The 26,995-nt window shown below is 43.4% G+C and overlaps 1 protein-coding gene across 1 annotated transcript in view; it reads left to right on the top strand.

Moving 5' to 3' along the window:
* The window catches only part of ZC3H12C (zinc finger CCCH-type containing 12C), a 76,385-nt gene that overhangs the window by 28,058 nt on the left and 21,332 nt on the right, over positions 1 to 26,995 (top strand). Inside the window, exon 3 of the mRNA XM_039915016.1 lies at positions 13,950 to 14,710. Within this exon, the coding sequence (XP_039770950.1) occupies positions 13,950 to 14,710 (761 nt within the window). The remainder of the gene's footprint in view (positions 1 to 13,949; positions 14,711 to 26,995) is intronic.

Here is a 26,995-nt window from a genome sequence, read left to right as displayed (position 1 = left end):
ATTCATTAACAATGTTCCATATTATGCTTCACATTTCTTCTCTTGAAATCCCAACACTCTGTAATGCCAACCAACTCACTGTACATCGACCTCCCCTATCTCTCCACCAACCCCTTGCTCATGTCCTGCCTCTGCCCTGGAGCTCCCTCCTTCTCAATTATTATTATTAATCGTATTTATTGAGCGCTTACTGTGTTTAAAGCTCTCTACTAAGCGCTTGGGTGAGTACCATATAACAGCATACGCATTCCTTGCCCACAACGAGCTCACAGTCTTAATATACGATAGGACACCACTCTACTTTCAGAGCCTAATTAAAATCACATCTCCTCCAAGAGGCCTTCCCTGATTAAGCTCTCATTTCTCCTAACCCCTCTCCCTCTTGTCTCTTTTGCACTTAAATCTGTAGCCTTTAAGCTCTTTAAACTCCTCACCATTGGGTTTAAAGCACTCAATCGCTTTGCCCACTCCTACCTCATCTAGCTAGTCTCCTACTACAACCCAGCCCGCACACTTCTCTCCTCTAATGTCAACCTTCTCGTGGTACCTCCATCTCGTCTATCTCACTGCTGACCCCCGTGTCCTCTGTTCTGCCGCTGACCTGGTACGTTCTCCGTCCTCAAATCCGACCGATAGCTACTCTCCCCGACTTCAAAGCCGTACTGAAGGCCCATCTCCTCCAAGAGGCTCTCCCTGACTAAGCTCTCCTTTCCTCCCACTCCTGCGTCACCATGACTCTATCCCTTTATTCATCCTCCCCTCCCAGCTCCATAGCTCTTATGTACCTGTCTGCAATATATTTATATTATTGTCTATCTCCCCCTCTAGACTGTGAGCTCATTGTGGGCAGGGAGTGTCTGTTTACTGTTGCATTGTAGTCTCCCAAGTACTTAGTACAGTGCTCTGCAAAGTGCTCAATAAATATGATTGAATGAGTGAATGAACTTGAAATTGGTTTTACTTCCGGCTTGGCCACATGTCTGCTGGGTGACCTTGGGGATGTCACTTCTCTTCTCTGAGCCTCAGTTATCCCATCTGATTGAGACTTTGAGCCCCATGTGGGACAGAGACTGTCCAACCCAATTTGCTTGTATCCACCCCAGCGCTTAGACAGTGCCTGGCACATAGGAAGTGCTTAAAAAATACCATAGTTATTATTATAATCTATTTCCCTTATCTAATTTGCTTGAATGACTATCCCCACACTGGACTGTAATCTCCTTGAAGGCACGGATCACACCTACCAACTCTGTTTTACTGTACTCTCCCAAGTGCTCTGCACCACAGTAAGCACTCAGTAAATGTCACTGAGTCATTGATTGATAAATCGAGGCCTGGGACTGGGGATTTTAGATAAAATGAGCGAAGGGAGATGGGAATTAAAGGGATTCTATTTTCCATCCTGGGAGACTTGAGCAGGTTGTAAAGCAGGGGAAATAAGCCGGGGCAGGAGGAGAGAGAGAGGGAAAGAGAGAGAGGGAGAGGAGAAGGGGAGGGGTGCAGGATGAAGAAAGCAGTTAAGAGGGGCAATGAAAGCAGAGCAGGCTGTCCTTTCTTGATGTGATAGCAATTGCTCAAACCAAAGATTTTCCATCAACCCCGGTTCTAATTGCCTATACCTATCCTCAGCGAGAAGGAATTCCATCTTTCTTCTTAGAACTAGTTTTCTCTTTATAAGCGTGTTTGTTTTTTATCCTATGATGAATTCATAAAAATACCAGTTATCCAAGCCTGTTGGCATGTCATCAGTTATAAAGATGAATGAAAAGGGTGGGTTGTCATTATTTCATTCCTATTTGCTTGGCTTTTCTAATGGATAGTTTTCTAAACAGTTCCACACACTGTTCTTCCCTAGGAAATTTTGATCTTTCCTTCCCAAACCCTAGTTTGTACTACGATATCCATTTTTACTCCCTAGTCTCACATTTTTTTAATGTTGATTGTTCTGAGCAGTAGCGCTTTAGCTCTGTGTCTATTCGAATAAGAAAACAAAAATTCTCCAGGAAACATTATAGTATAATATGACCTTAGACAAAATGTTTCATCTTGTCAGTGGAGCCAAATAAATCCCTCTTCCCTGTTAACCCATTAGCTCATTTTACAGCTATCTTCTTTCCTATGACTCATTATCGGTTTTAACTTTTTATTTACTTGGATGTGTTTTCAGTGAAAGATAGCTAGGCTTCTTGGTTTAAGTTTAAGTCACAAAAATGGATGAAGCTCTGTTCACTTACCCTTGGACCTCTGGTAATTCTATTATGGCCTTTCAAACATGTGACAAGAGACGACCAATATTGTTTCTGGCTAAGGTTTTTTGTTGTTGCCCGCCATGTTCCCAGGAGGAAATCTGGTGTATTTGTTAAAACCCGTACATCAGGTCTCTTCTGTCGACATTTCAGAATTCAGCACAATGGTGGTGGTCACTTTTCACATAACAATTAGGCAAAAAACTGGGGAAAATGATGAATGGAGTAGAGCTGGCTACCTACTAAGTATATTATTTACCTCACGAAATATGCAAATGAAACAGTGTTTTAGCCCACCTACTTGTTTGCTCTAGAATATCAGATCTCTTGTTAAACCACAATCAAAATGTTGCTCAGGATACTAACTTAGGGTGCAATTCGTCCCGCATAACTTTAGCAAGGAGAGCAGCCCAGGAAACTAAAGTATTTGATTGGCTTATCTGGCTTCTTTAGAAATATTAGCCTCTTTGGACACACTTAGCGAGTAGAGGATCATTACATGTTGTACATTTTGGGGGCTGGTGTGCAATCCTCGAGACCCTGATGACGTTCCAAAATATCAAATGGTGAAGCCGATGGAATCAAACTGTTGAACTGATCTTTTCTCTTCAGCTCCCTTATCCCAAGAGATCCAAAAAATTGCAGAGCAAATTTTTTGTTAATCAGTAACTCCATAAAATATTTCACTGAAACCCGGGTTCATTTCAAACCTTCCACAGGCACTAGTGTTCATGTATTTCCATGAAGTCGGCTATTATATTGCTAAAGATGTTCTTGGATCGCTTTGTGGCTGCATGTTCATTACATCATATCACTCTTTTCCAAAGCAAACATTTCTGCTACTGCATGAAAAGTGTTATTTGGTATTACCACGATAGCCTCAATAGGGTGATTCTGCTTGCATTTTGTCTTACAGTCGAATAAAGTCAAGGGCCGTGTGACTAGGTAAACTAGACTAGCGCCTATTTCACCTACAGATGTTTTAATATGCTTAACTTTCTCCAGTACCGACAACCGAGGTAGTCTAAATACCACAGCAGGGTCTGATTGGCTTTTTCAGATCTCTGCTTTTGTTTGCTTTTTGCAAAGGAGCTTAATCCGAGGCTGGAGATCAGACTTCCCGCTGGGCTCTTGGGTAGCTTTCTCTCTTTCTTTGTGTTCCTAGTGGCAGGAATTAGTGAGAAGATTCCTTCTTCTGAATTAAAACTTTAAAGTAGTTACTATAGTAGCTATACATACATATTTAGGAGGGGAAGTTAAGGCTGACAAAAAAAGAATGGAGATGACCCACTTCTTTTGAGTAGCTATTGGCGTTCTCTTTTAAAAGGTATGCTTTTTCAATGCCAAATAATTTATATATGCAAATGCACGCTCAGAGATCGAGCTCACATTTTATTTGCGTTTGCATGGCTCATCTAAATATGGACATTCATTAAGTAGACCGTTACTCTTATAGCGTTTACAATACACTCTTCATGGTTGAGTTTCGTCAATTAAAGCCAAATTGGAAAATGGGATTAAATTTACCATTCTTTTTCTACAAATTGTCACTCAGTCTTGGCTTCCAATCCAGTCCTGTCTCCCGGATATTTCTACATGGCTGCTCCACTGGGCACCTCAAGCTCAACATGTGCAAAACTGAACCAGTCTTCCAAAACCTCTCCTCTACCTAATTTTCCCATTACTGTTGACAACACTACCATACTCCCCTTCTCTCAAGCCCACATCCTTTAACTCCTCCCTCTCTCTCTCAACATACATATTCAATACCTTTCATTCATTCAGTTATATTCATTGAGTGCTTACTGTGTGTAGAGCATTATACTAAGCACTTGGGAGAGTACGGGAATAACCATAAATAAGGAGCTTGCAGAGACGGTAGATTTGGGTATCATCTGCATAGAGGTGATCGTTGAAGTCATGGGAGGGAATGAGTTCTCCAAGGGAGTGGGTGTAGATGGAGAATAGAAGTAGACCGAGAACTGAACCCTGAGGCACTCCCACAGTTAGGAAGGCAGAGAAGGAGCCCGTGAAGGAGACAGAGAATGAGTAGCCAAAGAGTTGGGAGGAGAGCCAGGAGAGAACAGAGTCAGTGAAGCCGAGGTTGGATAATCTTACCAGGAGAAGGGGGTGCTCCGCAGGGTAGAAGGCGGCTGAGTGGTCGAGGAGGATTAGGGTGGAGAAGAGGTCATTGGATTTGGCAAGAAGGAGATCATTTGTGACCTTTTGAGAGGGTAGTTTCTGTGGCGTGAAGGGGTCGAAAGTCAGATGGGGGTGGTCAAGGAGAGAATTGGAGGAGAGGAACTTGAATCAGTGGATGTAGACAACTCGCTCAGGAAGTTTGAAGAGGAATGGTAGGAGGGAGATGGGGTGCTACCTGGAGGGAGCTGTGGGGTCAAGGAAGGGTTTTTTTAGATTGGGGCAGACATGGGCATGTTTGAAAGCTGTAGGGAAGAAACCACTGGAGAGCAAACAGTTGAAGATTGCTGTTAGGGTGGGGAGAAGGGAGGGCACAAGTGTTTTGATAAGGTGGGAAGGGAGAGGGTCGGAAGCACGAGTAGGTTGTGGCTTTTGAGAGAAGGCAGGAGAACTCCTCTAGAGATACTGCTGGGAAAGATGGGAGAGTTGAAGAAGGGGCAGGAGGAGGGAGGAACTGGGGAGGGGAGGGAAGATCACACCTGATGGGTTCTATTTTCTCAATAAAGGAGGTGGCTAGGTCATCAGGGGCAAAGGATGGGTGAGGAGGGGAGACGGGGTGCGAGCAGGAAGTTAAACATCTGAAACAACTGGTGACGTCAACGGGCATGGGTGTCAGTAAACATGGAGAAATGATTTTGCTGGATGGAGGAGAGGGCAGATTTAAAGCACAAAAGGGTAAATTTGAAGTAAAAATAATTAAAAATAATAGTAATTCTGGTATTGCTTAAAGCGCTTACTATGTGCCGGGCACTTTACATGCAAATTGGGTTGTACACGGTCCCTGACCAGCGTGGGACTTACAGTCTCAGTCCCCATTTTATAGATGAAGTAACCGAGGCACAGGGAAGTGAAGTGACTTGTCACACAGCAGACAGGTGGCGGAGCTGGGATTAGAACCCATGACCTTGGGACTCCCAGGCCCATGCTCTTGCCACTACGTCACGCGAAGTGGACGAGGTCAGTCTGATATCTGGATTCCCTCCAGCTGAGCGGCTCATGCGCAAGACCAAAGGAAGTGAAGGAAGCGGCTCATGACCTAGATTACAAGCTCTTTGGAGACAGGGATTGCGTCTACTAATTTACTGTACTCTCCCAAGTATTTAGTAGGGTGCTGTGCTCAGAATAAGTCCTCAACAAATACCATCGATTGATCAATCTACCATTTTTAAAAGCAGAGTGTCTAATTTACATTTGACCCGGAATATTGAATAAGTTCAAAAAGAGTCTAATTGTATTTCTAAATTTGCTTCATCCTGACATGGACCTAAGCAACTCATGTCAAAAAATTGAGTATTAAGAGCAGTTCTTGGCCTCTTTAATTCTGGTTGAATCGAAGAGGTTTGATTGATTTGAGTTTTTTCATCGTTTTGGACCATCTATGCCAACAGCAAAAAGAAACATAGGCTTTACTTTTTTTGAGTACGGAAACAGTCTCAGAATGCTATTCTGTTGTTTTGGGATTTTTTACTCTAATTCCATTTTCTGGTATCGCAACTGATGATGCTCAAAATGCAGCTCACAGGGAAAAATCAAATGTATAGGATACTTTGTTTTGGAATGGATGTCTTACTTCAGTACTTATACATATACTTCAGAGATATACTTCAGTAAGCCATATATATTAATCTGCAGGTTTTTGCTTTGACTAATCTTTTAAACTTCACTAGGGGTTAATCACTACTGTGAAAAATCACACCGTTACTGCTCATAGGAAATAGAAGTACTCCTGAAAGTTTACAGTCTGCTGATTAAGCTTTGGAACAAAAATTAAGGAGTAGCTACACTTCGTTTTAAAAATTTTCTCTTGCATCTTACATCATGTATTTAGCGTCATTTTGAAACTGAGCAATATGTCTCTTAAGATAGAAGAGGAGGCCACGAGCGATCCCATTTTAGATGTTTTACATTTTCCAAGAAATACGTCTTTTATTACAAAATAATCACGGGAGAATTACGTCACTGACTCCAGTGAGATAGGTTTATTTTGAAAGAAAAAGGTGTACACCCAAGCCCTTCTGCTATAACACCTTATTCTCTTTGTTTGTGGGCCTTCTCAGAGAAGTGAAACGTTTTTCTTCACCGCCTGCGCTACACCCCTGACTTTTTTTTTTGTTTTTAATATGCAACTTTTACTCTTTTAGCAGGAATTCTCTGCTTTGTTTCCTGGATTAGAAACAATGAGGAAAAGCTAAAGCTTGCCCAAGCCAGGTGTTTCTTGTTGGCAGCTCTCTCCCTAATGACTCTGGCTCTCATACAGCAGCTGCCTGCTAGTCGCCTTTGTATGGCCTATTGTTGCATGCCCATCCCTCCTTCATACACATGCTGCCCGGGGCAGACCCGGAGAATGACATCAACTTGCTTATCTTAGAACCCTACAAACCTGACACAGGGAAGGGAGGTTGCCTTGCATCTGCCCAGCCGCCTGATTGTGAGTTCTCCGGCCTATGATTGGCTGGAGTTCCGCCCCGTAATAGGTTAAGCGAAGACCTTGCTATTCCATCTGTTCAACCATTTATTGTTCCGCTTGCCCGCCTGGACGTCTGCAGCTAAAACCCTGGAAAGAAGCTGCTGCCGAAGCTGCTACAGAAACCAATGTCTTTGTGCTTTCCGGCCAACGTGAGTATTCGGGCTCCCGGACCCTGTCGGCGACTGAAACTTTTCTAGCTCCTCAGAGATCGGCCTCCGCTGTGCGGAGGATAGCAAGCCTCCCGCGCGGAAGCCTAAAAATGTAGTTAATCTCAGCGATCAAAAGCTGCATCTTTCTAAAACTTGAATCGTACCTTTAACTTGCTGTGCTTTGTGAAGATGAAAAAACAGATGGCCACGCTAATAATGTGACATCTTGCCAGGATATGAAAGATCGGGGAGCCTTAAACTCTGCGGCTCGAGCGTTAGCATTTTCAAATGTCCGGTGCCTTATTAGTGGCTCACCCTTTGAGCCCCAGTGTTTCACTTCCTCCCCAAGAAGGATGTCTAGCTGCCTTTAGAAGTGTCAGGGAGGTTGCTGTGTAGAACAAAATCTTAGAATGGCAGGTGTTTTCTCAAGTTGGTGAGAGCATAGCCTTGGAACAATGCACAACTTAGTCGGATCCATTTAGATTGGGCTGAATCAGTTCAGTTTCGATATTTTCAGGTGCTACTGAAACCAGCCTCCGGGAAGCTCCTCTGTCTCTGAAATTTTTGTTTCAAAAAACTGCTCGGGCGTCAACCGTTCGCTAAGATAAGATATACAACCTGGAATTTTTGTTTCTTGCATTAGGTTCAGATGTTAGGTTGAAGAACCAAGAATCCTTTCAAGAGAAAGCAGAAAGACCTTCTTGATTCAGTTGGGAGAGAAAATGGGTGCAGAAGGGGTTAAAAAGGAGGTTTTCATTTCTACCACATGCCCTATTGTGTGAACATATGCATAAGTCTATTGAAAGTTTTCTGAAGATGGGCAGGCCACCAGTTGCCGGTCTCTTGCAGTTTCAGCAGACATCTGTTGCCCCAGATCATTAACCAATCTGTTCAATGGGACATCCTTCCTTTGTTAGCAAGGCCAATGAAGACAAGAGCACTCACTGAAATACAATGGTAATTAAATACCCAGAAACTACGGCAGTAGGTATTTATTACATATTCATTATTTTATTTGCATTGTCCTAGGAGCTCTAGCATTTGGATAGCAAGCCCATGCCCGATTTTCCAGCATTTGTAATCCTGCATTGGCCTGAAAATAGACATTCTGTTTTGAGGTTTTTAGCTCAACTATGATGTGATTTGTGTGTGTATTTTGTGTGTGTGTGTGTGGATCACTAGATATCACGTGGGGCAAAAGCAGTTTTTACTGTAGATACGTTCGTAAAATTATATAGCTGTGCGCCCTGTTATATCAATGGATGGAATATTTACTCATCGATTTAGGGTTTTAGAATAATGCAGCATATTTTCAATCAGTTATTACACTTGTTGATAGCTGAAAATTTTCAAAACGAGCATCATCTTAAATTATATATGATTTAGGGGTTTCAGTTTTCACAGTTTCTTGAAAAATCAGGTAAATAGCCCATGCATTTTTAGGGATTTTTGAAGGTGAAGACATCATCGGTTGAAAAATACATTTTAATTTGAGTTTTATCGACTAGGGAAAACTAAGTCTGTAAGACAGAGGCAGAACACACTTCCAGAGTTAAATACCGGATCCCAAACAAATTTAAGAATATAGTGCATACAATTCTATAAGATCTAAAAGTCAAGTTGAAAACCTATGCCATTTGCCAGTTTAAGCCTAAACCTGATTTGTATTTAAATACTTTAACTATGCTTGACTTCCAATAGCTAATATATAATCCGAATGTAGTTTTAAAGGTAATATTCAAAGCCGATTTGGCAGTGATCAGTGCTCATTTCAGACTAGTGAATTTGAAAAGATATATTACATAATATGACAACATTTTGGTATAGCTTACGAAGTGCTTTTTCAACTTTCATTTTTTTCTAGACTTGGATGCCTAGTAGCTAGAGGTCGGGCTTGGGAGCCAGAGGTCGTGGGTTCTAATCCCAGTTCTGCCACTTGCCTGCTGCCTGACCTTGGGCAAGTCACTTAAATTCTCTGTGTCTCAGCTACCTCATCTGTAAAATAGGGATTGAGAATGTGAGCCCCATGTGGGACAGTGACTGTGTCTAACCAGATTACCTTGTATCTACCCCAGTGCTTAGAACAGTGCTTGGCACATAGGAAGTGCTTAACAAATACTGTAATTATTATTATTATTTTGAGGAGTCTTACTATGGTTAAAGGTCACACGGGGTTATTTATCTTAAATCTTTTAATTAAGTTTTATAACTTTTTTATGAGTAGCAACAGGTGTTTCATGATGACCAAAATACATTTCTTGGCTGACGCTTCACTTTTTTTACCCAATGGTGAGCTCTATAGGATTCACCCAGAAACATTCATGGCCCAGGATTCAAAATACATCTAAATGACTGTTGGATAGGTTCGAACCGTGTGTCTGAAAACCTAGAAGTTCTTGTTTTTATTACATCCCGGTCTATGCCATTTATTTCTGGCTCAGTGGAAAGAGCCCGAGCTTGGGAGTCAGAGGTCATGGGTTTGAATCCTGGCTCTGCCACTTGTCAGCTGTGTGACCGTGGGCAAGTCACTAAACTTCTCTGTGCCTCAGTTACCTAGTCTGTAAAATAGGGATTAAGACTGTGAGCCTCACATGGGACAACTGATTACCCTGTATCTCCCCCAGCGCTTAGAAGAGTGCTCTGCACATAGTAAGCGCTTAACAAATACCAACATTATTATTATTATAAAACATGAACAGAGAATTTGAGTGCTTTTTACACCCGCATGAAGTGATATAGAATTTGAAGGCTAATCCTATAGGCTTGGCAGGTGGATCAATCAAGTACATAGTGTATGCTATCGAGAGTAATAATAGTTAGGGTGTTTTTTAAGTGCTAACTTTGTGTTAAGCACTTTTCTAAGCGCTGGGGTAGAGATGAAGTAATCCTAGTGGATAAAGTCCCTGTCCCACATGGGGCTCACAGTCTGCACAATTCCACTAGTGCTGAGGTTTTAAGTTTTGTACCCAGATGAAGCTGATCGTTTTTTTGCAACTAACAGATTGTGTTTGCACAACATAATTATATGTAGGATGTAATAGTGATCCACTACTATCATCTCATTTTTAGAGCAGCTGATTGGAACTTCATCTTTTTTCCATCAAATTAGATGGATTTTTTAATGTCATTTCTACTTATTACCAAATTAGGTAGTTGGAATACATTTAGTTCTTCTGGAGTGCCTGTTTTCACTACACATTTGGGATAGAATGCAACAGCAGAATTAGGGAAAGTTCTTCTAACACATCCCTGTATACAGCACAAGAAGGTAGAGGATTCAGGAACCTTTTGTTAGCGGTGAGAACAGGCAACCTTATTATGGAGGTCCATCTCTTGAAGAATTTTGTGTTTTGGGAAAACTACATTAGAGAAACCATTCGTTCAATGGGAACTTGTGGGTTAGGAGATAGATAGTTCAAACATACACCATTTTAGAATGCAAATTCCTTATTAGTGTTTTGTTCACCATTCGTAGAATGCTTTTCACTCATTGACACTCATTTACTGTGAAATGGCAAAAACACAAAGAAAGACAAAGTACTCTGTGGTAACAGCACAATGAAGGCAGAGGCCGAGCCTGGGAGGTTTAGCGGCCTCTCGTCCTTTTTTTTCCCTCCGGTGATATACTTACTGTGCACCAGGAACTGTACTAAGTGCTGGGGAAGATTCGAGGTAATCAGGTTGGACACATTCTGTGACCCGCTTGGGGCTCATAGTCTTAATCCCCATTTTACAGATGAGGTAACTGAGGCACCGAGAAGTTAAGTGACTTCCCCAAGATCACACAGCAGACAAGTGGCGGGGCTGGAATTAAAACACGTCCTTCTGATTCCCAGGTCCGTGCTCTATCCGCTAGGCCGCTTCTCCAGTCACAACAGGTACAGAGCCGTTCCTTCCTTCCTTCCTTCGCCGAATCCACTTTGTGGACCGTGTTACACAAGGAGAGAGTCGTGTTGTGGGAAAGGCATTCTTTAATTCTGCCATCCTGCATTCTGCCAATGCCATCTGCCATTGGGTATTGAGCGATATCCTATCATGTAGTGAAAGCACATGTCCTAACAACTGGGTGTGCTATAATGGGGGTTCGTTAACGGAGTTCTCTGAAAACAAACCCCCGTGTTACAAGGAGAATGGTGTGCACTCATTCGTTGCCCCAAAATAAAGCTTCTGCAGAGATACAGTTAGAGATATTCCTCTACCCTGTAGGAGCTAATTTTATTTGGGGGCATTTTGTAGAGAGAAAATCAAGTGTATTATGCATCTTTTTAAATTTAGGGAAATCCTTCTTTAAAATTCTCAATTTTAGGCTAAATTAATAAATGGAGATTTCCTCCATCAGTTCCATATTTTACGACATTCACATTTCAACTGACACAAAAGACACTCCTCGAGTTAGTGAAAAAATGTTACGCCACGCTAACGTGTATTTGGACAGGTACTCATTATCTTAGCGATTTCGGTGGCAGCCGCGCTTGAGTCAAGTCAAACTTTTTGGTCGAAATTTAAAATGTTGCCGATTAAATATACTTCCTCCAGTGAGAGCAGATTGTGGGGTTTATGGAACAATGATGTCGGAGCTTCCAGATTGGTTTGGCAGCTGCATTGTTATCAGAGGGTAAACCAGACGCACTTAAATCCCAGTCTCTTTCACGGGCCTTTGTTCGTACCAAATTATTCTTTCACTGTGCTAGCATTCATGGTGGCATGTTAAAAGAGTGCATCCTAGCAACAAGAGGTTGGTTGCTAGGCAGCCCAGCTTCCAATGGGTTTTCCTTGTTTAAGATAGTTTTGGTGGGAGCTCTATGTGGAGGCCACAGTGAGGGTTTTCTTTTTTAACTGTATCCTTTGATTAGAATGCTGTTGTGATTTGTTTCTTGCACTGTGGTGTCAGTATATTACAGTAGTTAATAAATCAGAGGGAGTATTTGCTTTCTATTTTTTTTTTTTTTGGTGGGGGTGGGCTTTACCTTTAAAGGAATTGCTGAACTCACAGAGATGGATATTACCGTAAAGAACTCCGGAGGTTAAATGTGCAGATGAGTTTAGAAGGCACCAAAGAGAACGCTGTTTTTCAGCACCGAAGAAAGATACGTGGAAAGTTTCATTATCTGTACGAATTACAGAAAGCTAAGCGTTCAGGGCGTACCAATGATAATGCCATCGGTTGGCTTGGAAATGCAGAAAGGTGGGGGAGTTGACATCTAATGCATTTAAAAACCATTTTGATTACGTTAAAGATGGCATTTTACCTTGACTTGTATTTGAGTCAGCATGATTTACAGTATTTGTACTGAAACACTTCTTCCGACAGCTAAGAGTTTCCAGCAAACAATGACTAGCTTCTCAGAAAATAGTTCAGTAGCTTCGTCTAACCGTTTGCATAATGTATACTTTGGGGCCTAAAAGATGTAGAAGCTCTTGAATTCAAGTGCTTTTCCACTGTGTAAATAGTTACCCATGACAAGCTCAGATATGTTTTGCAAAGTGCTGCAATTTATGTAGGTTCTTTGCTGACATTTTACCCCAAACCCACTTGAAGAGTGGTTGGCATTTTGCCATTTTCAGTCCTGTGTAAAGTATTCTTTGCTTTGATGCCTGTACCAGCATCTTGGATAGTTAGATGACAAATCTCGCAAACCATTACATGCAGGAGAAAATTATTTCCCTCCATGACAGATTCTTGGCAGAGAAATTCAGATGCTTTCCAAGAGGCTATAAGCAAAGAGAACATTTAAAAATGTTTAATAATGTGCTCTTGGGAGCAAAATAAGAGAAAAAGGTCAATTGTGAGCTAGCGTGAGGATAATGACAAGGGGTTTTATTCAATGCGAGGCAAGAATAACAACACTTATTCCAAGGGGCCGCCAAGGATGGAGCTAATATGCAAGGCTTTGATAATGCCGATATTCTATATGTGTGTTTTGTCATGGGGTTTTAGAAAGCAGGTTTCTGTATTCTACTTTCCATTTACTGTAGAGAAATGAAATCTCCATAAGGTCAGAGACTGTCTTTTGCTCTCTGATTTCTTCTCAAAATCCAATTGATTGGTTTTCTTCCAGATTATGATTAATAATTTGTGCATTAAACTGTGGAAAATCTAAGTGAATAATAATTCATTGTAGTACTTGAGTTTTTACTACATGTCAAGCACTCTTCTGAGCACAGAGGTAGATACAAATTAATCAAGTCGGACACTGTCCCCATCCTACGTGGGGCTCACAGTCTAAGAATAAGGCCAGTTATTTTAATTTAATTATAACCATCCAGTTATATTGCAGTTGCATTGATTATTTAGAAAACTGTCAAAGTAACGTCGATCTGATATCGATTAGACCGTAAGCCCGTCAATGGGCAGGGATTGTCTCTATCTGTTGCCGAATTGTACATTCCAAGCGCTTAGTACAGTGCTCTGCACATAGTAAGCGCTCAATAAATACTATTGAATGAATGAATTCTCTGAGTGTTCAGAGCAGTGCAAATATTCAAACTATGGAAGTGATCACTTTGATTTGGAAAGTTATAGTTGACATTTTACTATGTTTTCTTTTACCTTCCCTTCCTCGGTAAGATTTTTTTTTTAATCTACTGGAACCTTTTAATTTAGAATAGTATTTAAGTACATTTTACCTTGTAGTTGAAAAACCTAAACCTTTTTTTGAAATCTGCTGAAGAAAATGAGATCCCCCCCCCCACCGCACAACACACACACTTAAATGGATTTATTCAAAAGCAGAATTATAACTGCATTTTTCAAGCACTATAAGTTATAACAGCTGTTCTAATATAAACCAAAGATTGCAGGTAGAAAGGCCTTTGGACCACAAAGGCTTGAAATGAATTTCAGAATTCAAGCTGACCAGCTGAACTATTCTTTGTTCTTTTCTCTAGGACTACAGGACACTTTATATTCAGGAATACGTAAAAAACAGCAAAGTGGAGTCAAGTACATGCAGCTTCATGGGCTTGGAAGATCACCTGGGGCATGACCTAGGCCACCTTCATGTGGAAAGCCCCGTGACACAGATACGTGCCATTGTACCTTGGCCAATGGTGGAGAAACCAACAATGGATAGAATTAACTCTAGGAAGGAGGACGCTGCAAAGGAGATGCCCGAAGAGCCTGGAAGCTCCAGTTGTGACTCAGAAGAAAGCACAAATTCGGACAACGAACCAGAGAGGTCGAGTAGCTTGGCAGTCGATTCTTGCTTGTTAACGAAAGTCCACAGACAGCTATGTAGGTCTCCCTGCCTAGAACCTCACAGACTCAAACGCGGTGAAATCTTGCAAGATCTTAAGGCAGAGGAAGTCCCCACAATCCTTAAGGGAGTGACGAAGCCCCCTGATGTAGTGAAAGAATACCAAACCAAACTGGAGTTTGCACTGAAATTAGGCTACTCTGAAGAACAAGTTCAGCTTGTGCTCAATAAACTTGGTACCGACGCTTTAATCAATGATATCTTGGGAGAACTTGTCAAACTTGGAAATAAAAGTGAAGCCGATCAGACTGCTAATTCTGCTAACGGTAGCGTAATGCGGGAAGCGTCCTCTCTCGAATACCAGAGGTCTGAATCTCCGCTTCAGGAGGTTGCGACAGATGATGGCGATAACCTGAGGCCGATAGTTATTGATGGCAGCAACGTGGCGATGAGGTACGTTCCTAGCCATCCTTATTAAGTGCTGCCGAACACTCCTTAAAGCTGCTTTCTCATCCTAGAGTAGAGCTCCTTCAAAAGATTGACATGGCTAAAATGAGTTTAACCTCCTCATTCCTCCATTCTTCTGGATTCTTGCATTGGCTGACCCATTTTGAAAAAACTTTTCTCTCTCTTCCTCTTTCTCTCCACCCTCTTTACCTCAGCACTCCTCCGGGGTCACTTTCTCTTTCATTTAGGACTTGCCCTCAGTGCCACATTAAGAATTACCTCTGTCCTGCTTGTAGTTTTAAAAGTTGTAATAGTTTTTGGATTGTGTTTTGTATGTGTACATGTGTGACAGAGAGAAATTAAGAATTACCTCTGTCCTGCTTGTAGTTTTAAAAGTTGTAATAGTTTTTGGATTGTGTTTTGTATGTGTACATGTGTGACAGAGAGAAAGAGAATGAATATATTGAGTTGGGATTAAACCGTCCAAGTCTATGTTGAGTAACCATAGAAGAAAATCCTCCATTTATAGAAAATAAAACGTGATCTTTTTTCTGCTTTGGAAAGAAGGTGCATCTTATTCCATTTAAAGTTACTAAAGGGAAAGGAAAAATCATTATTACTGAGTGCTGAGCATACTTTAAAAAGACGGTAGAATCGCTAAACGGGATGAGTCAAACTGAAAACTCTTAATCGTGAATCGTATGGCTTGAATAATTACAGGAAACATCTAAATATTAGAGGTAGTGCCTTGTGCAGAGGGAATCTTCGATAAAGGTTGATGGTGAGTTGCTTCACTCCTTTGCCAAGTACCTCTACTGTACTGTATTAAATACTGTAATATGACAAAAAGACAGAAACACCGAGTACAGCCTGGAAGGTAAGGCAGAAGCTGGCAAATGAAACAGCATCTCATCCCTGCTGAACCCATAGGCAGATAGAAAAGTTTATGGTTTTGTTTTTCATATTCCAAATCTACTTGCCCCAATGAGTCTCCGTGCTGTGGATCACAGTGTGGGTAGAATATTCCCTAATTCTTCCAACATGTTATACCCAAATCATGTCAGGAAAACGTGTTATAGCGGAACTGGGCGTCTTGTGAGGATGAGTAAATTTCCACCAAATGTTTAATTCTAGTGCCATATGGATAAAGTTGTTTTTTTTCTTGACCCTTTTGTCTAAGTACACGATGAGAAAAATTACTGACATCATAAAAATACCCCCTAACTCTGGGATTTACTCTGTGGTTCCAGTCACTTTTCCATTTATCCTGGAACATTCTTCCATCAAGACCAAGCTACTGTTTCAGTGCTTCTCTGTTTTTCTTTCCCCAAGTAAATTCATACAGAATTGGGTGAATGTCAGTAAGGTTTCATTAGCAGTGCAGAATACGCGATTCATGTAAATGGATTTTTAACTTTTATAGATTTAAATGGTTAAAAAGAAATAGGTTAAAAGTGGGGTAGGCATTTCTGTCAAGGGTAAGGAGAGACTTCCAACTTAAAAATCCAAGGTCTTTTAAATATATCAAGTTGCTGCACCAAAGCATGAGTCCCTGTTGATCAAAAATGAGTAAGATTACCTAGTTATGGATTGGGTGGCTCATTATTAATAGTAATAATAGTAATAATGACTGTGGCATTTGTTCGGCATCTACTGTGGGCTAAGTACAAGGTATCAGATTGAACATAGTCCTTGTCCCACATGGGGTTCATGGTCTAAGGGGAAGGGAGAAGAGTTATTTAGTGCCCATTTTACATAAAGGAAGCTGAGGCACAGAGACGTTAAATGACTTCTTCAAGATCACCGGCAGACAAGTGGTGAAGCCGGGATTAGAACCGCCATCTTCTGACTTCCAGGACTGGGCTCTTTCCACTAGGCTACACTGCTTCCCATCAGTTCCCACATGGGGTTCACAGTCTAAGTAGGAGGGAATAAGATTTAATCCCCATTTTATGGACTAGCTAACGGAGACACAGAGAATTTTAGTGACTTGCCCAAGGTCACACAACAGACACGAGCAGAGCCGGGATTAAAACCTAGGTCCTCTGACTCCCAGGCTTTTGCTCTTTCCACTTCAGCATGGTTCAGCTCAGGCTTGGAAGTCACAGGTGGCTTTTCTTGGCAGTTAGTGAGGTGAAAATAGCTGCAGTCTAGAATTTAGGACCAGCAACATGAATTTCACTGCTATTTGGAAGAAAAATGAGGAGACAACACTTCTGAAATGATCCCCTGAGGAACTGAGAAGTTTTTCCTTTTAGGGTGGCACTGGGTAAGGTGGATTTTGATTCTACTTTTCAAAAAAACCCAAGCGGTGAGATATTTGACTGATCTGTGGAAAGATAGCCTGCCTTCAAAATCTTACAAATTATGGTTCAGTCATTCAGTCGTATTTATTGAGCGTTTACGGGTGCAGAGTACTGTACTAAGTACTTGAGAGAGTGCATGTAATAACAGACACATTCCCTGCCCGCAGCGAGTTTACAGACTAACGGGATTATGGTATCGCAGACTTGAAATTTCAGCGCAATCAAGTATTTCAGAACTTTCCCAAAGCCCTCCACAGCACCCATTACACATTCCCACACTGGATTTCGGCTTTTCTGTCCTTTCATTTACCACTGAGGCACAGTGGTAGCTTTATGATATAGTTCATAATAGAACCATTCAAGATATCAAGCAAAGGTGAACATCATATAGAGGGGAAACTTTTAATTGCCAGCATTTAATTGGAATTTGCTTTTGGCTGCCCTCACCAGAAAGCACAAGCCTCCTTGTACTATACTTGAATGTTTCTTGAAATACTGACTTGGGCAGAAGTGTGCCATTAATTAAACGATTTAATTAATTTCATTTCATGTCATGTTTAGGTGTTGCTTACCATTTGCTGGGCAGAGTTCCAACCTTTTTAAGGTGTTTGAAAATGGACCCCTTGAAATTGTAGAAAGAATCAGAGCCAATGAAGCAAATTTTTCCCAGGGTTGATATGTATAAAGATCAACGAATGACATTTTCTTCCCATGCCTACCTCTTCCACATCCTCATCTTTAATGCTATTAAATGTTACTGTCTTGGATTTTATAAGCCAATGGTTTAGGAAACTTCCACTTGCTATTGCAAGTAAGTTTATCTAAAGTATAACCTAAAAAACACATAGTATGTGAATAAGCTTATCCCCTACCTTGACTTCCCAACTTTCTTTGAAGTTTCTAACCATCCTACCCATCCATCACAAGTCTCAAGTGGGACTATTTAAATTTTGTCCTTAAATATGATGGATTGTATTTTCCCCACAGCTTCCTCAAACAGTGTCGTAGTTCTGTCAGATCTGGATTTCTTAGGTTTGCTTCTAGCTCCTGCCTCACATTCTTAAAAATGTACTTCACTTCCTCTGTCTTCTCACCTCCCTTCATAATGGGCCTTAGGGCACAAAACTATTTCAGATTAGCACACTTGAGGTTGAACTTTGAGAATGACTTTCAGTAAGCTCCTTACAGGCAGGGGTCATGTCTATCAACTATTGTATTGTACAGTACAAGTGCTTTGCACAATGTCTCTGCACACAGTACAGTACTCAATAAGTATTGATTGGTGGGGGAAAACATAAGTGCTGATCCAACAATAATAATTATAATAATGGTATTTGTTAAGTGCTTACTACGTGCCAAGCAGTGTGCTAAGCAGTGGGATAGATACAAGATAATAATAATAATAATGGTGTTTGTTAAGCATTTAATTTAATGTTGGTATTTGTTGAGCGCTTACTATGTGCAGAGCACTGTTGTAAGCACTGGGGTAGATACAGGGTAATCAGGTTGCCTCTCGTGAGGCTCACAGTCTTAATCCCCATTTTACAGATGAGGTAACTGAGGCATAGAGAAGTTAAGTGACTAGCCCACAGTCATACGGCTGACAAGTGGCAGAGCCAGGTTTCGAACCCATGACCTCTGACTCCCAAGCCCGGGCTCTTTTCACTGAGCCATACTGCTTCTCTGGGGGCAGCAACATGGGAGCAGATGGCTTCTCCAAGGGAATGGGTGAAAATGGAGAATAGAAGGGGACCCAGAATTGAACCTTGAGGGATCCCCACACTTAAGAGGTTGGAAGCAGAGGAAGAGCCCATAAAAGAGAATGAGAATGAGTGTCCAGAGAGATAGGAGGAGAACCAGAAGACCGTGTCAAACAAGCCAAGGTTGGACAATGTTTCCAGAAGAAGAGGGTGGTCGACAGTGTCGAAGGCAGCTGAGAGGTCGAGGAGGATTAGGATGGAGTAGAGGCCGTTGGATTTGGCAAGAAGGAGATCATTGGTGACTTTTTAGAGGGCGGTTTCTGTGGAGTGAAGGGGATGGAAGCCAGATTGGAGGGGGCCAAGGAGAGAATTGGAGGTGAGGAACTGGAGGCAGTAGGTGTAGTAGACAGGCAGGTGGAGAAGAATGGTAGGAGAGAGATGGGGCAATAACTGAAGCGGTGGGGTCAAAGGAGGGATTTTTTAGTACAGGGGAAGCAGGAGCGTGTTGGAAAGCAAAGGGGAAAGAAAAGCCATTGGAGAGGGGAAAATCCGATGAGGTCAAAAAATTGGAGTTCTGTGTTGGGGAACAGGACAGATTCGTGGTGGAGAAGATGTGAGGGAGAGAAGGCAGGTGAGAAGGTTGTGGTCAGAGAGAGGGATATCGGAGTTGGTGAGGGGAGAATTTGTACAGTGACGGGAGATGATGAGATTGAGTTTGTGTCCTAGATGGTGAGTGGGTAAGCTGGAATGGAGCAGGAGGTCAGTGGAGTTGAGAAGTGATAGATGGGCAGCAGAAGAGTCAAAAGGATCGTCTATGTGGATATTCCCCTGTATCTACCCCAGCGCTTAGAACAGTGCTCTGCACGTAGTAAGCGCTTAGCAAATACCAACATTATTATTACTGAGGTCCCCAAGGATCAAAGTAGGGATGGAGAAAGAGAGAAGGAATGTGAGAAAGGGATCAATATAGTTACATAAGTTGGAGGTGGGGCCTGGGGAACAGTAGATCACCTTGACTAGTATCTGGAGTGGATGGTAGAGGTGGATGATATGGGCTTCAAAGGAAGGGAAAGAGAGGGATGGGGGAGATGGAATGGGGTGAAAGACACGGTGGATCAAGAAAGATGCCAACTCCTCCCCCTTTCCTAGTGAGTCCGAGTGAAGATGAGACCCCATCTAGTGAGAGCAACATGGGAGACTGTGTCATCTGGGGAGAGTCAGGTTTCCCTGATGGCGAGGAGGAGCAGTGACTGGATCGAGAATAGGGCAAGGATGAAGGGAAGTATTCCCATGACGGAGCAGAGTTTCCACAGGCTGCACTCTGCCGAGGCTGGCCGGGGGGAAGGGGTGGGGGCGGGGTTGGAGTGGTGCAAGGGGTGGCATAGAAGTTTAAGGGTCCTATGTGAGATTATCAGCAGCAATAACTACTTAATCCGGTGGTTTCCTGAGTAAATTGTTGAGTTGTATGCGGGTCCTTGGCTTCTTGAGAATGGAGAGGTGATTGTTTAGGAGGAAACCAGTTCAGGAGTAAACCAGCGGCTGGGTTGATGTGAAGCAAGGCAGCTGATGTGTAAAAATCCCGGGTCAGGTTCGTCACCTGGGTGTCACACCGCCATGCCTGATCTGTGTTCTCCACTGGGGATTGAGGCCTGACTGCAGAGAGAGGAGGAAGATGAAGTTGCCGTTGGGAGGATAGTAGGCGGTGGTTCCGACGTCCAAATACCTGGTCTGGCTGAGGCAGCTAGGCGTAGAGATCTCAGTGTCCTCGGGCAGGTCTCTGTCCTGGGAGATCGAGGCCTCTCGATGGAGAGATAATAATAATAATTATAGTACTTGTTAAGTGCTTACTGTGTGCCGGGTACTGTACTAAGCACTGGGGTGGAAACAACCAAATCGGGTTGGACTTGATCCCTGTGCCGAATAGGGCTCCCAGTCTTAATCCCCACTTTACAACTGAGGTCCAGAGAAGTGAAATGGCTTGTCCAAGGCCACACAGCAGACAAGGAGCGGAGCCAGGATTAGAACCCTCGATCTTCTGACTCTATCCACCACGCCATGCTGCTTCCTTGTGGCCTCAGTGATCTCGGAGAAATCTCAGTGTCCTCAGGGAGGTCTCTGTTCTGGGCGTCATTCGATGGTCCGCACTGGTTTGTGGCCTCTCAGCGGGGAGATCTCGGCACTACGTTGGCACCGTGCTCTGACAGAGTCCCGAAGAACATTTTTTTTCATCTGTCGTTGCATTCCCCGATAGCGTACTCCGTAGGAATAAGAATTCAGTGATAGCATTCAACTCCATCAGCTCTAATATTCAACTCGCAGCTTCATCACTGATAGTGTTCAGTTCCATCACTTAAAACGTTCAACTCCATCACTTGTAACCTTCAACTCCCAACTCCAGCACTGATAACATTCACCTCCGTCACTTGGTAACATTTAACTGCTCACTCCATCACTGATAGCGTTCAACTCCATCACTTATAAACATTCAACTGCCAACTCCGTCACTAATAGCATTCAACTCCATCCGTGATAGCATTTGTCTCCCAGCAGCATGGTCTAATGGAAAGGGCACAGACCAAGGAGCCAGAGGACTTGGGTTCCAATCCTGACCCTGCCACTTGTCCGTTGTGTGACCATGGGCAAGTCACTCAACTTCTGGACCAGTTCCCACACCTGTAAAATGAGGATTAAAGCCCTCTGTGGGACAGAGACTGAGACTGTGTCCAACCTGACTGTAAACGCTTAACGGGTACCGTAAAAAACAAACAAAACTCCATCACTGATAGTTTTCAATTCCATCTGATATCATTCAACCACACTTCATCACTGCTAAAGATCCTTGGAAGGCTATAGGGCTTGCTGGGTGTAGACTATTACGTGAACACAGTCTTCTACAAGCTAAGTCTCTTTATAGAGCACTTTACCCATTTTGAAAAGTAGGTCAAATTCGTCTGCCTGTGAGTGCTTCTAGAGCACAATGATCAACATTTAACAACTCCTCTTTGTCCTCTTTGACTGATTCAGGGGCATTTGAGGGATGAGGCCTTTAGCTGATGGAGCTGGAAAAGTTTCCTAGAGGTCTAGAATTATTTTGAAAAGCAGCTTCGAGGTCCTTTATAGGATCCTCAAGTAGAAATCATTGAGAAAGACCGAAATTATGAGAACATTGCTTATTCCATTGATGAAGGTGGAAATATCAGAGAAGGGCCCTTCAATTTGATTTATTCAGGCGGATAATTAGGAATACTTTTAGGATTTTGATAAGTCTTTTCAGGGCAATCAGTTGCATTCATTGGGTACTTACTATGTGCAGAGCTCTGTACTGAACGCTTGGAAGAGTATATTAGAATAGAATTGGTAGACACAAACCCTACCCCCCAAGACCTTACAATCTCGTGAGGACAGTCAAACCTGTTTATTAAATGCCAGAGACGACATCAGATTGTGGTATCAAGTGATTTTGTAAGTTTAAAAATGTCATGTAGAGGTTTTGAGGTTGTCAATCAATTATATCACTGAGCATTTACTGTGGGAGAACACTGTAGCAAGCACTTGGGAAACTAAAATACAAAATAACTGGTAGATGTGATACCTACCCACGAGTATCTTAGAGTCTAAAAAAGGGAAAGACAGTAAAGTAGATTGAAGGTAGGGTAAGTAGCAGAATATAAGAAAGTTTACATTACTATTATGGGGCTGGAGTGAGAATCAAAGTACTTAAGGGCCACACAGCTAAATTGGTCGTCGACACAGAGGGGAGGGAGGATGAGGGAAATAAAGGACTTATTTGAGGAAGGCCTCTTGGAGGAGATGTGATTTTTAGGAGGGTTTTGAAGGTGGGGAGAGTGACGGGCTGTCGTTATGAAGGGGAGGAGGGAGTTGCAGACCCTAGGGCAGGTATGAGCAAGGGGCCCGCGGTGAGGTAGATGAGATTGAGATTCAGAGAGTAGGATGGTGTTAGAGGGAGTGGAGTGTGTGGGTTGGGTTGTAGTAGGAGATCAGAGCGGTTAGGTATGAGGGAGAGATAGGAGAGACAGGGCAGGGATTGGGTGGGAAGATGAGGACTTCTGTTTTAGACGTGATAAGTTCGAGATCTTGTCGAGACATACGAGTAGAGATGTCGCGAAGGCAGGAGAAAATACGAGACTGCAGAGAAGGAGAGAGGTCAGAGCCGGAGAGAGAGATCCCGGAGAGAGAGATCTGGAAATCATCTGCAGTAGTTGAAGTAGTTGAACTTGGGTAGCTGAAGCCATGGGAACAAATGAGTTCTCCAAGGAAGTGAGTGTAGGTGGAGAATGGAAGGGGAACCCAGAACTGAGCCTTAAGGAGGCACCCCCACAGTTAGCTGGTAACAGGCAGAGGAGGACTCTGGGAAGGAGTAGTCAGATAGAAGGAGAACCAGGAGATGACGGAGTCAATGAAATCCAGGTTAGATGATGTTTCAAGCAGAAGGGGGGTGGTCCATAGTGTCGAAGGCAATTGAAAGGGTGAGGAGGAGTAGGGGGGAGTAATGACCACTGACCAGTCTCTGTCCCACATTGGGTTCACCATCCAAGGAGGAGGGAGGGCGGGTATTGAATCCCCATTTTGCAGATGAAGAAGCTGAGGTAGAGAGAACTGAAGTGACTTGCCCAAGGTCACACAGTACGCAACCGGTAGAACCAGGATTAGAAGCCAGGTCCTCTGACTCTCAGGCCTGTTTCCACTAGGTCCTGCTGCTTCTCTGGTGAGAGGGTGAGGTAGAGTGGACCAGGAGGTCAGTGGAGTTGAGGAGTGAGAGGAAACGAGCAATGGAAAGACACTGGGAATGTTCACGTGGATGTCGAAGTCTTCAAGGATTGGTCTAGGAGACGAGAAAGAGAAAAGCACGGCGTAGTGGGTAGAGCATGGGCCTGGGAGTCGGAAGGTCACGGGTTCTAATCCCGGCTCTGCCACTCGTCTGCTGTGTGACCTTGGGCAGGTCGCTTCACTTCTCTGGGCCTCGGCTACCTCATCTGTAAAATGGGGATTTAGACATGGGCCAGGGACTGTGTCCAACCTGATTTGCGTGTATCCACCCCAGTGGTTAGTACAGTGCCTGGCACCTAGTAAGCACTTAACAAGTACCATAATTATTATTATTAGAAGAATGAGAAAAGGGTCAACATGATTCAAAAAGTTGGAGGTGGGACCAGGGGGACAGTAAATAACAGCAACGAGTAACTGGAACGGACGGTAGAGGTGGATGATGTGGGTTTCAAAGGAGAGGAAAGAGGATGATGATGATGATGTTGGTATTTCTTAAGCGCTTACTATGTGCAGAGCGCTGTTCTAAGCACTGGGGTAGATACAGGGTAATGAGGTTGTCCCACATGAGGCTCACAGCTTTCATCCCCATTTTACAGATGAGGGAACTGAGGCCCAGAGAAGTTAAGTGACTTGCCAACAGCCACACAGCTGACAAGTGGCAGAGCAGGGATTCGAACCCATGAGATGGATGAGGTGAGGAAATTGTTCAAAAGCTGCACGGGGGAGGGAAGGGGCAAGAAGGAGGCCAACTCCTCCCCCTTGCCCAGTGAGTCTTGGGGAGCAGGGGGAGATGAGAGCAGAGGGCTCCACGGGAGTTAGTATCAGCTGGGGAGAGCCAGGTTTCGGTAACGGTGAGGAGAAGCAGTCAGAAACGGGTCATCAATGAAGGGAGGCTTTCCCGTGATGGTGAGGGGGTTCTGCAGGCTACACAGACGTTGTCTGTATTTCTCCTAAATCTAACGTGCAGCAAAGATCACATCCACAACTGTCCTACTATGGGCTAAGCCGCATATGACCCGTTGGGGAAGCAGCATGGCTCAGTGGAAAGAGCCTGGGCTTCGGAGTCAGAGGTCATGAGTTCGACTCCCGGCTCTGCCGCTTGTCAGCTGTGTGACTGTGGGCGAGTCACTTCACTTCTCTGGGCCTCAGTGACCTCATCTGTAAAATGGGGATTAACTGTGAGCCGCACGTGGGACGACCCGATGACCCTGTATCTCCCCCAGCGCTTAGAACAGTGCTCTGCACAAAGTAAGCGCTTAACAAATACCAACGTTATTATTATATGACCCTCTGACTAGGTCAAGTGCCTTTTTGCTAGAATATCTCTGCATTGGCGAGCAATGTCTGCAGTCCGCGTTTTCATTCAATAGTATTTATTGAGCGCTTACTATGTGCAGAGCACTGTACTAGGCGCTTGGAATGGGCAAATTCATTCATTCATTCATTCAATAGTATTTATTGAGCGCCTACTATGTGCAGAGCACTGAACTAAGCGCTTGGAATGGACAAATCAGTAACAGATAGAGACACTCCCTGCCCATTGACGGGCTCACGGTCTACTCTGCGTGGAGCACTGCACCAAGCGCTTGGAATGGACAATGCGGCAACAGAGTCACTCATTCATTCAATAGCATTCATTGAGAGCCCACCATGTGCGGAGCACTGGACTATGCGCTTGGAATGTACAAATCGGCAACAGATAGAGACAGTCCCTGCCCTCTGACGCGCTTTCTTGTCTCCCACCTTGTTGATGGTGTTAAAGGTGGCGCTTTTGCGGGCCTGTGGTATTTCCTTGTTGTCATCTAAGTTGAGAAGCAGGATGGACTACTTAGAACGGTGCTTGGCACAGAGTAAGCGCCGAACAAATACCATCGTCATCATTATTATTACTGCCAGAACAGCGGCTTCTCCCCTCTTCCTCTCCTTCCCAGAGATTTCAACAGCTGTGTCGCAGAACTAGCTCCGGGGTTTTCAAATTGGGTGTAAATCCCTTTAAATTTGGAGTGACGGTTGCATCTTGACACGCTGACAAGTTCGCCCTCAACACGGCGCTTGGATTCTCTAGCTGCTACTGGCATTATTTTGATTACCTCACTGTTGAAAATGGGGATCATCTGTGAAGACTGAGATTTGGGATTTCTGTTCTAGTTTGAGAATAGTAATGGGGAAGAAGATTGAGGACACAGTCATCACTTAGGGAAGCTTCTGCTTGGAGTTGGGTCCATATATTTCCCTGGTGGAGAGAAAATTCCTGGGACTACGTGGTGATTTAGGAAGGTAAAATGGGCACCTAACATGAGAGCACCGTAACGACGTGCAAAACGTCGACCGGACAAACCTTCCCGGCTTGAGGAATTTCTTGCAATTTCCTCAGTACCTCTGGGTCACAACCTATTGCAAGGTGTTACCTTCTTGTATGCTAAGTGAGAAACCGCGTAAGGAAAGCAGAAAAGTGACTGTTGGAAGACCGCCACAGTCAGAAGACAACATAGTGCCGTGTTTGAGGCTGGGCTTCACCTTTGCAACGTCTGTTCTGTCCCCAGTTCGAGTATGGTCCTTCAAGCGCTTAGTACCACTCAGTAAGCACTCCATAAATATGATTGATTGGTTTTATTTCCTTACTTATGAGATTCCCCAACCCCTTCCAAGTGCCTGGAAGAGTACGGTTCAACAGAGTTGGTAGACATGTTCCCTGCCCAAAATGAGCATGTAGTCTAGAGGGGGAGACAGACATTAATTCAAATATGTTTTTATTACATGTAATTTAAAGAGATGACATGCCTAAGTGCTGTGGGGTTGAAGGGAAAATATCAAATGCCCAGAGGCCACAGATCCAAGGGCATAGACGATGCAGAGGGAAGGCTATTGATGACTGTTTTGTTTTGTTTTGTTGTCTGTCTCCCCCCTTCTAGACTATGATTGAGTGGGGATTGTCTCTATTTGTTGCCGAATATCTCCTCCCTGTCCCTTCTTCATTTTCGTCAAATAGCCGATAACCTAATGGCGGGCGAGCTTTCTCCCCCACTAGGATCTTACTGGGGATAAACCCGACGTGCCTTTTTATGCTGTCTAAGACCGTATGTGATGCTGATAAAGTTACTCAGGAAGGGAGGTGGTCCTTGTGGTCAGTTCCGGTTTCATAGCCATCCTGGAGGCTGGACACTATCGCAGCTTTGCAGACCTTCAGTTTGATATGACAATTGAAAAAATTGTTATCAAACTCTACCCCCCATCCCCAAAGCCATGTTGGCCTTATTATTAGTTTCAACCATTTTGTCTCGCCACACATCTGGGGATTGTACCGATAGCAAGGAGCTAGACCGTAAGCTCCTTGTGGGCAGGAAAATGTCTACCAACTCTACTACAGTGTTCTCTCCCAAGTGCCTAGTACAGTTCTCAACATGTAGCAAGCGCCCAACCCATTTCAGTGATCGACTGCAGCCGAATTTGTGGGCAGTATTAAGTTCGGTGTTGCCAGTGAAAATCTTTAGTTGTGC

Source organism: Ornithorhynchus anatinus, chromosome 20, assembly GCF_004115215.2.
Source record: "Ornithorhynchus anatinus isolate Pmale09 chromosome 20, mOrnAna1.pri.v4, whole genome shotgun sequence".
Classification (NCBI taxonomy): Eukaryota; Metazoa; Chordata; class Mammalia; order Monotremata; family Ornithorhynchidae; genus Ornithorhynchus; species Ornithorhynchus anatinus.
This window is presented reverse-complemented; position numbering and strand designations above follow the sequence as displayed.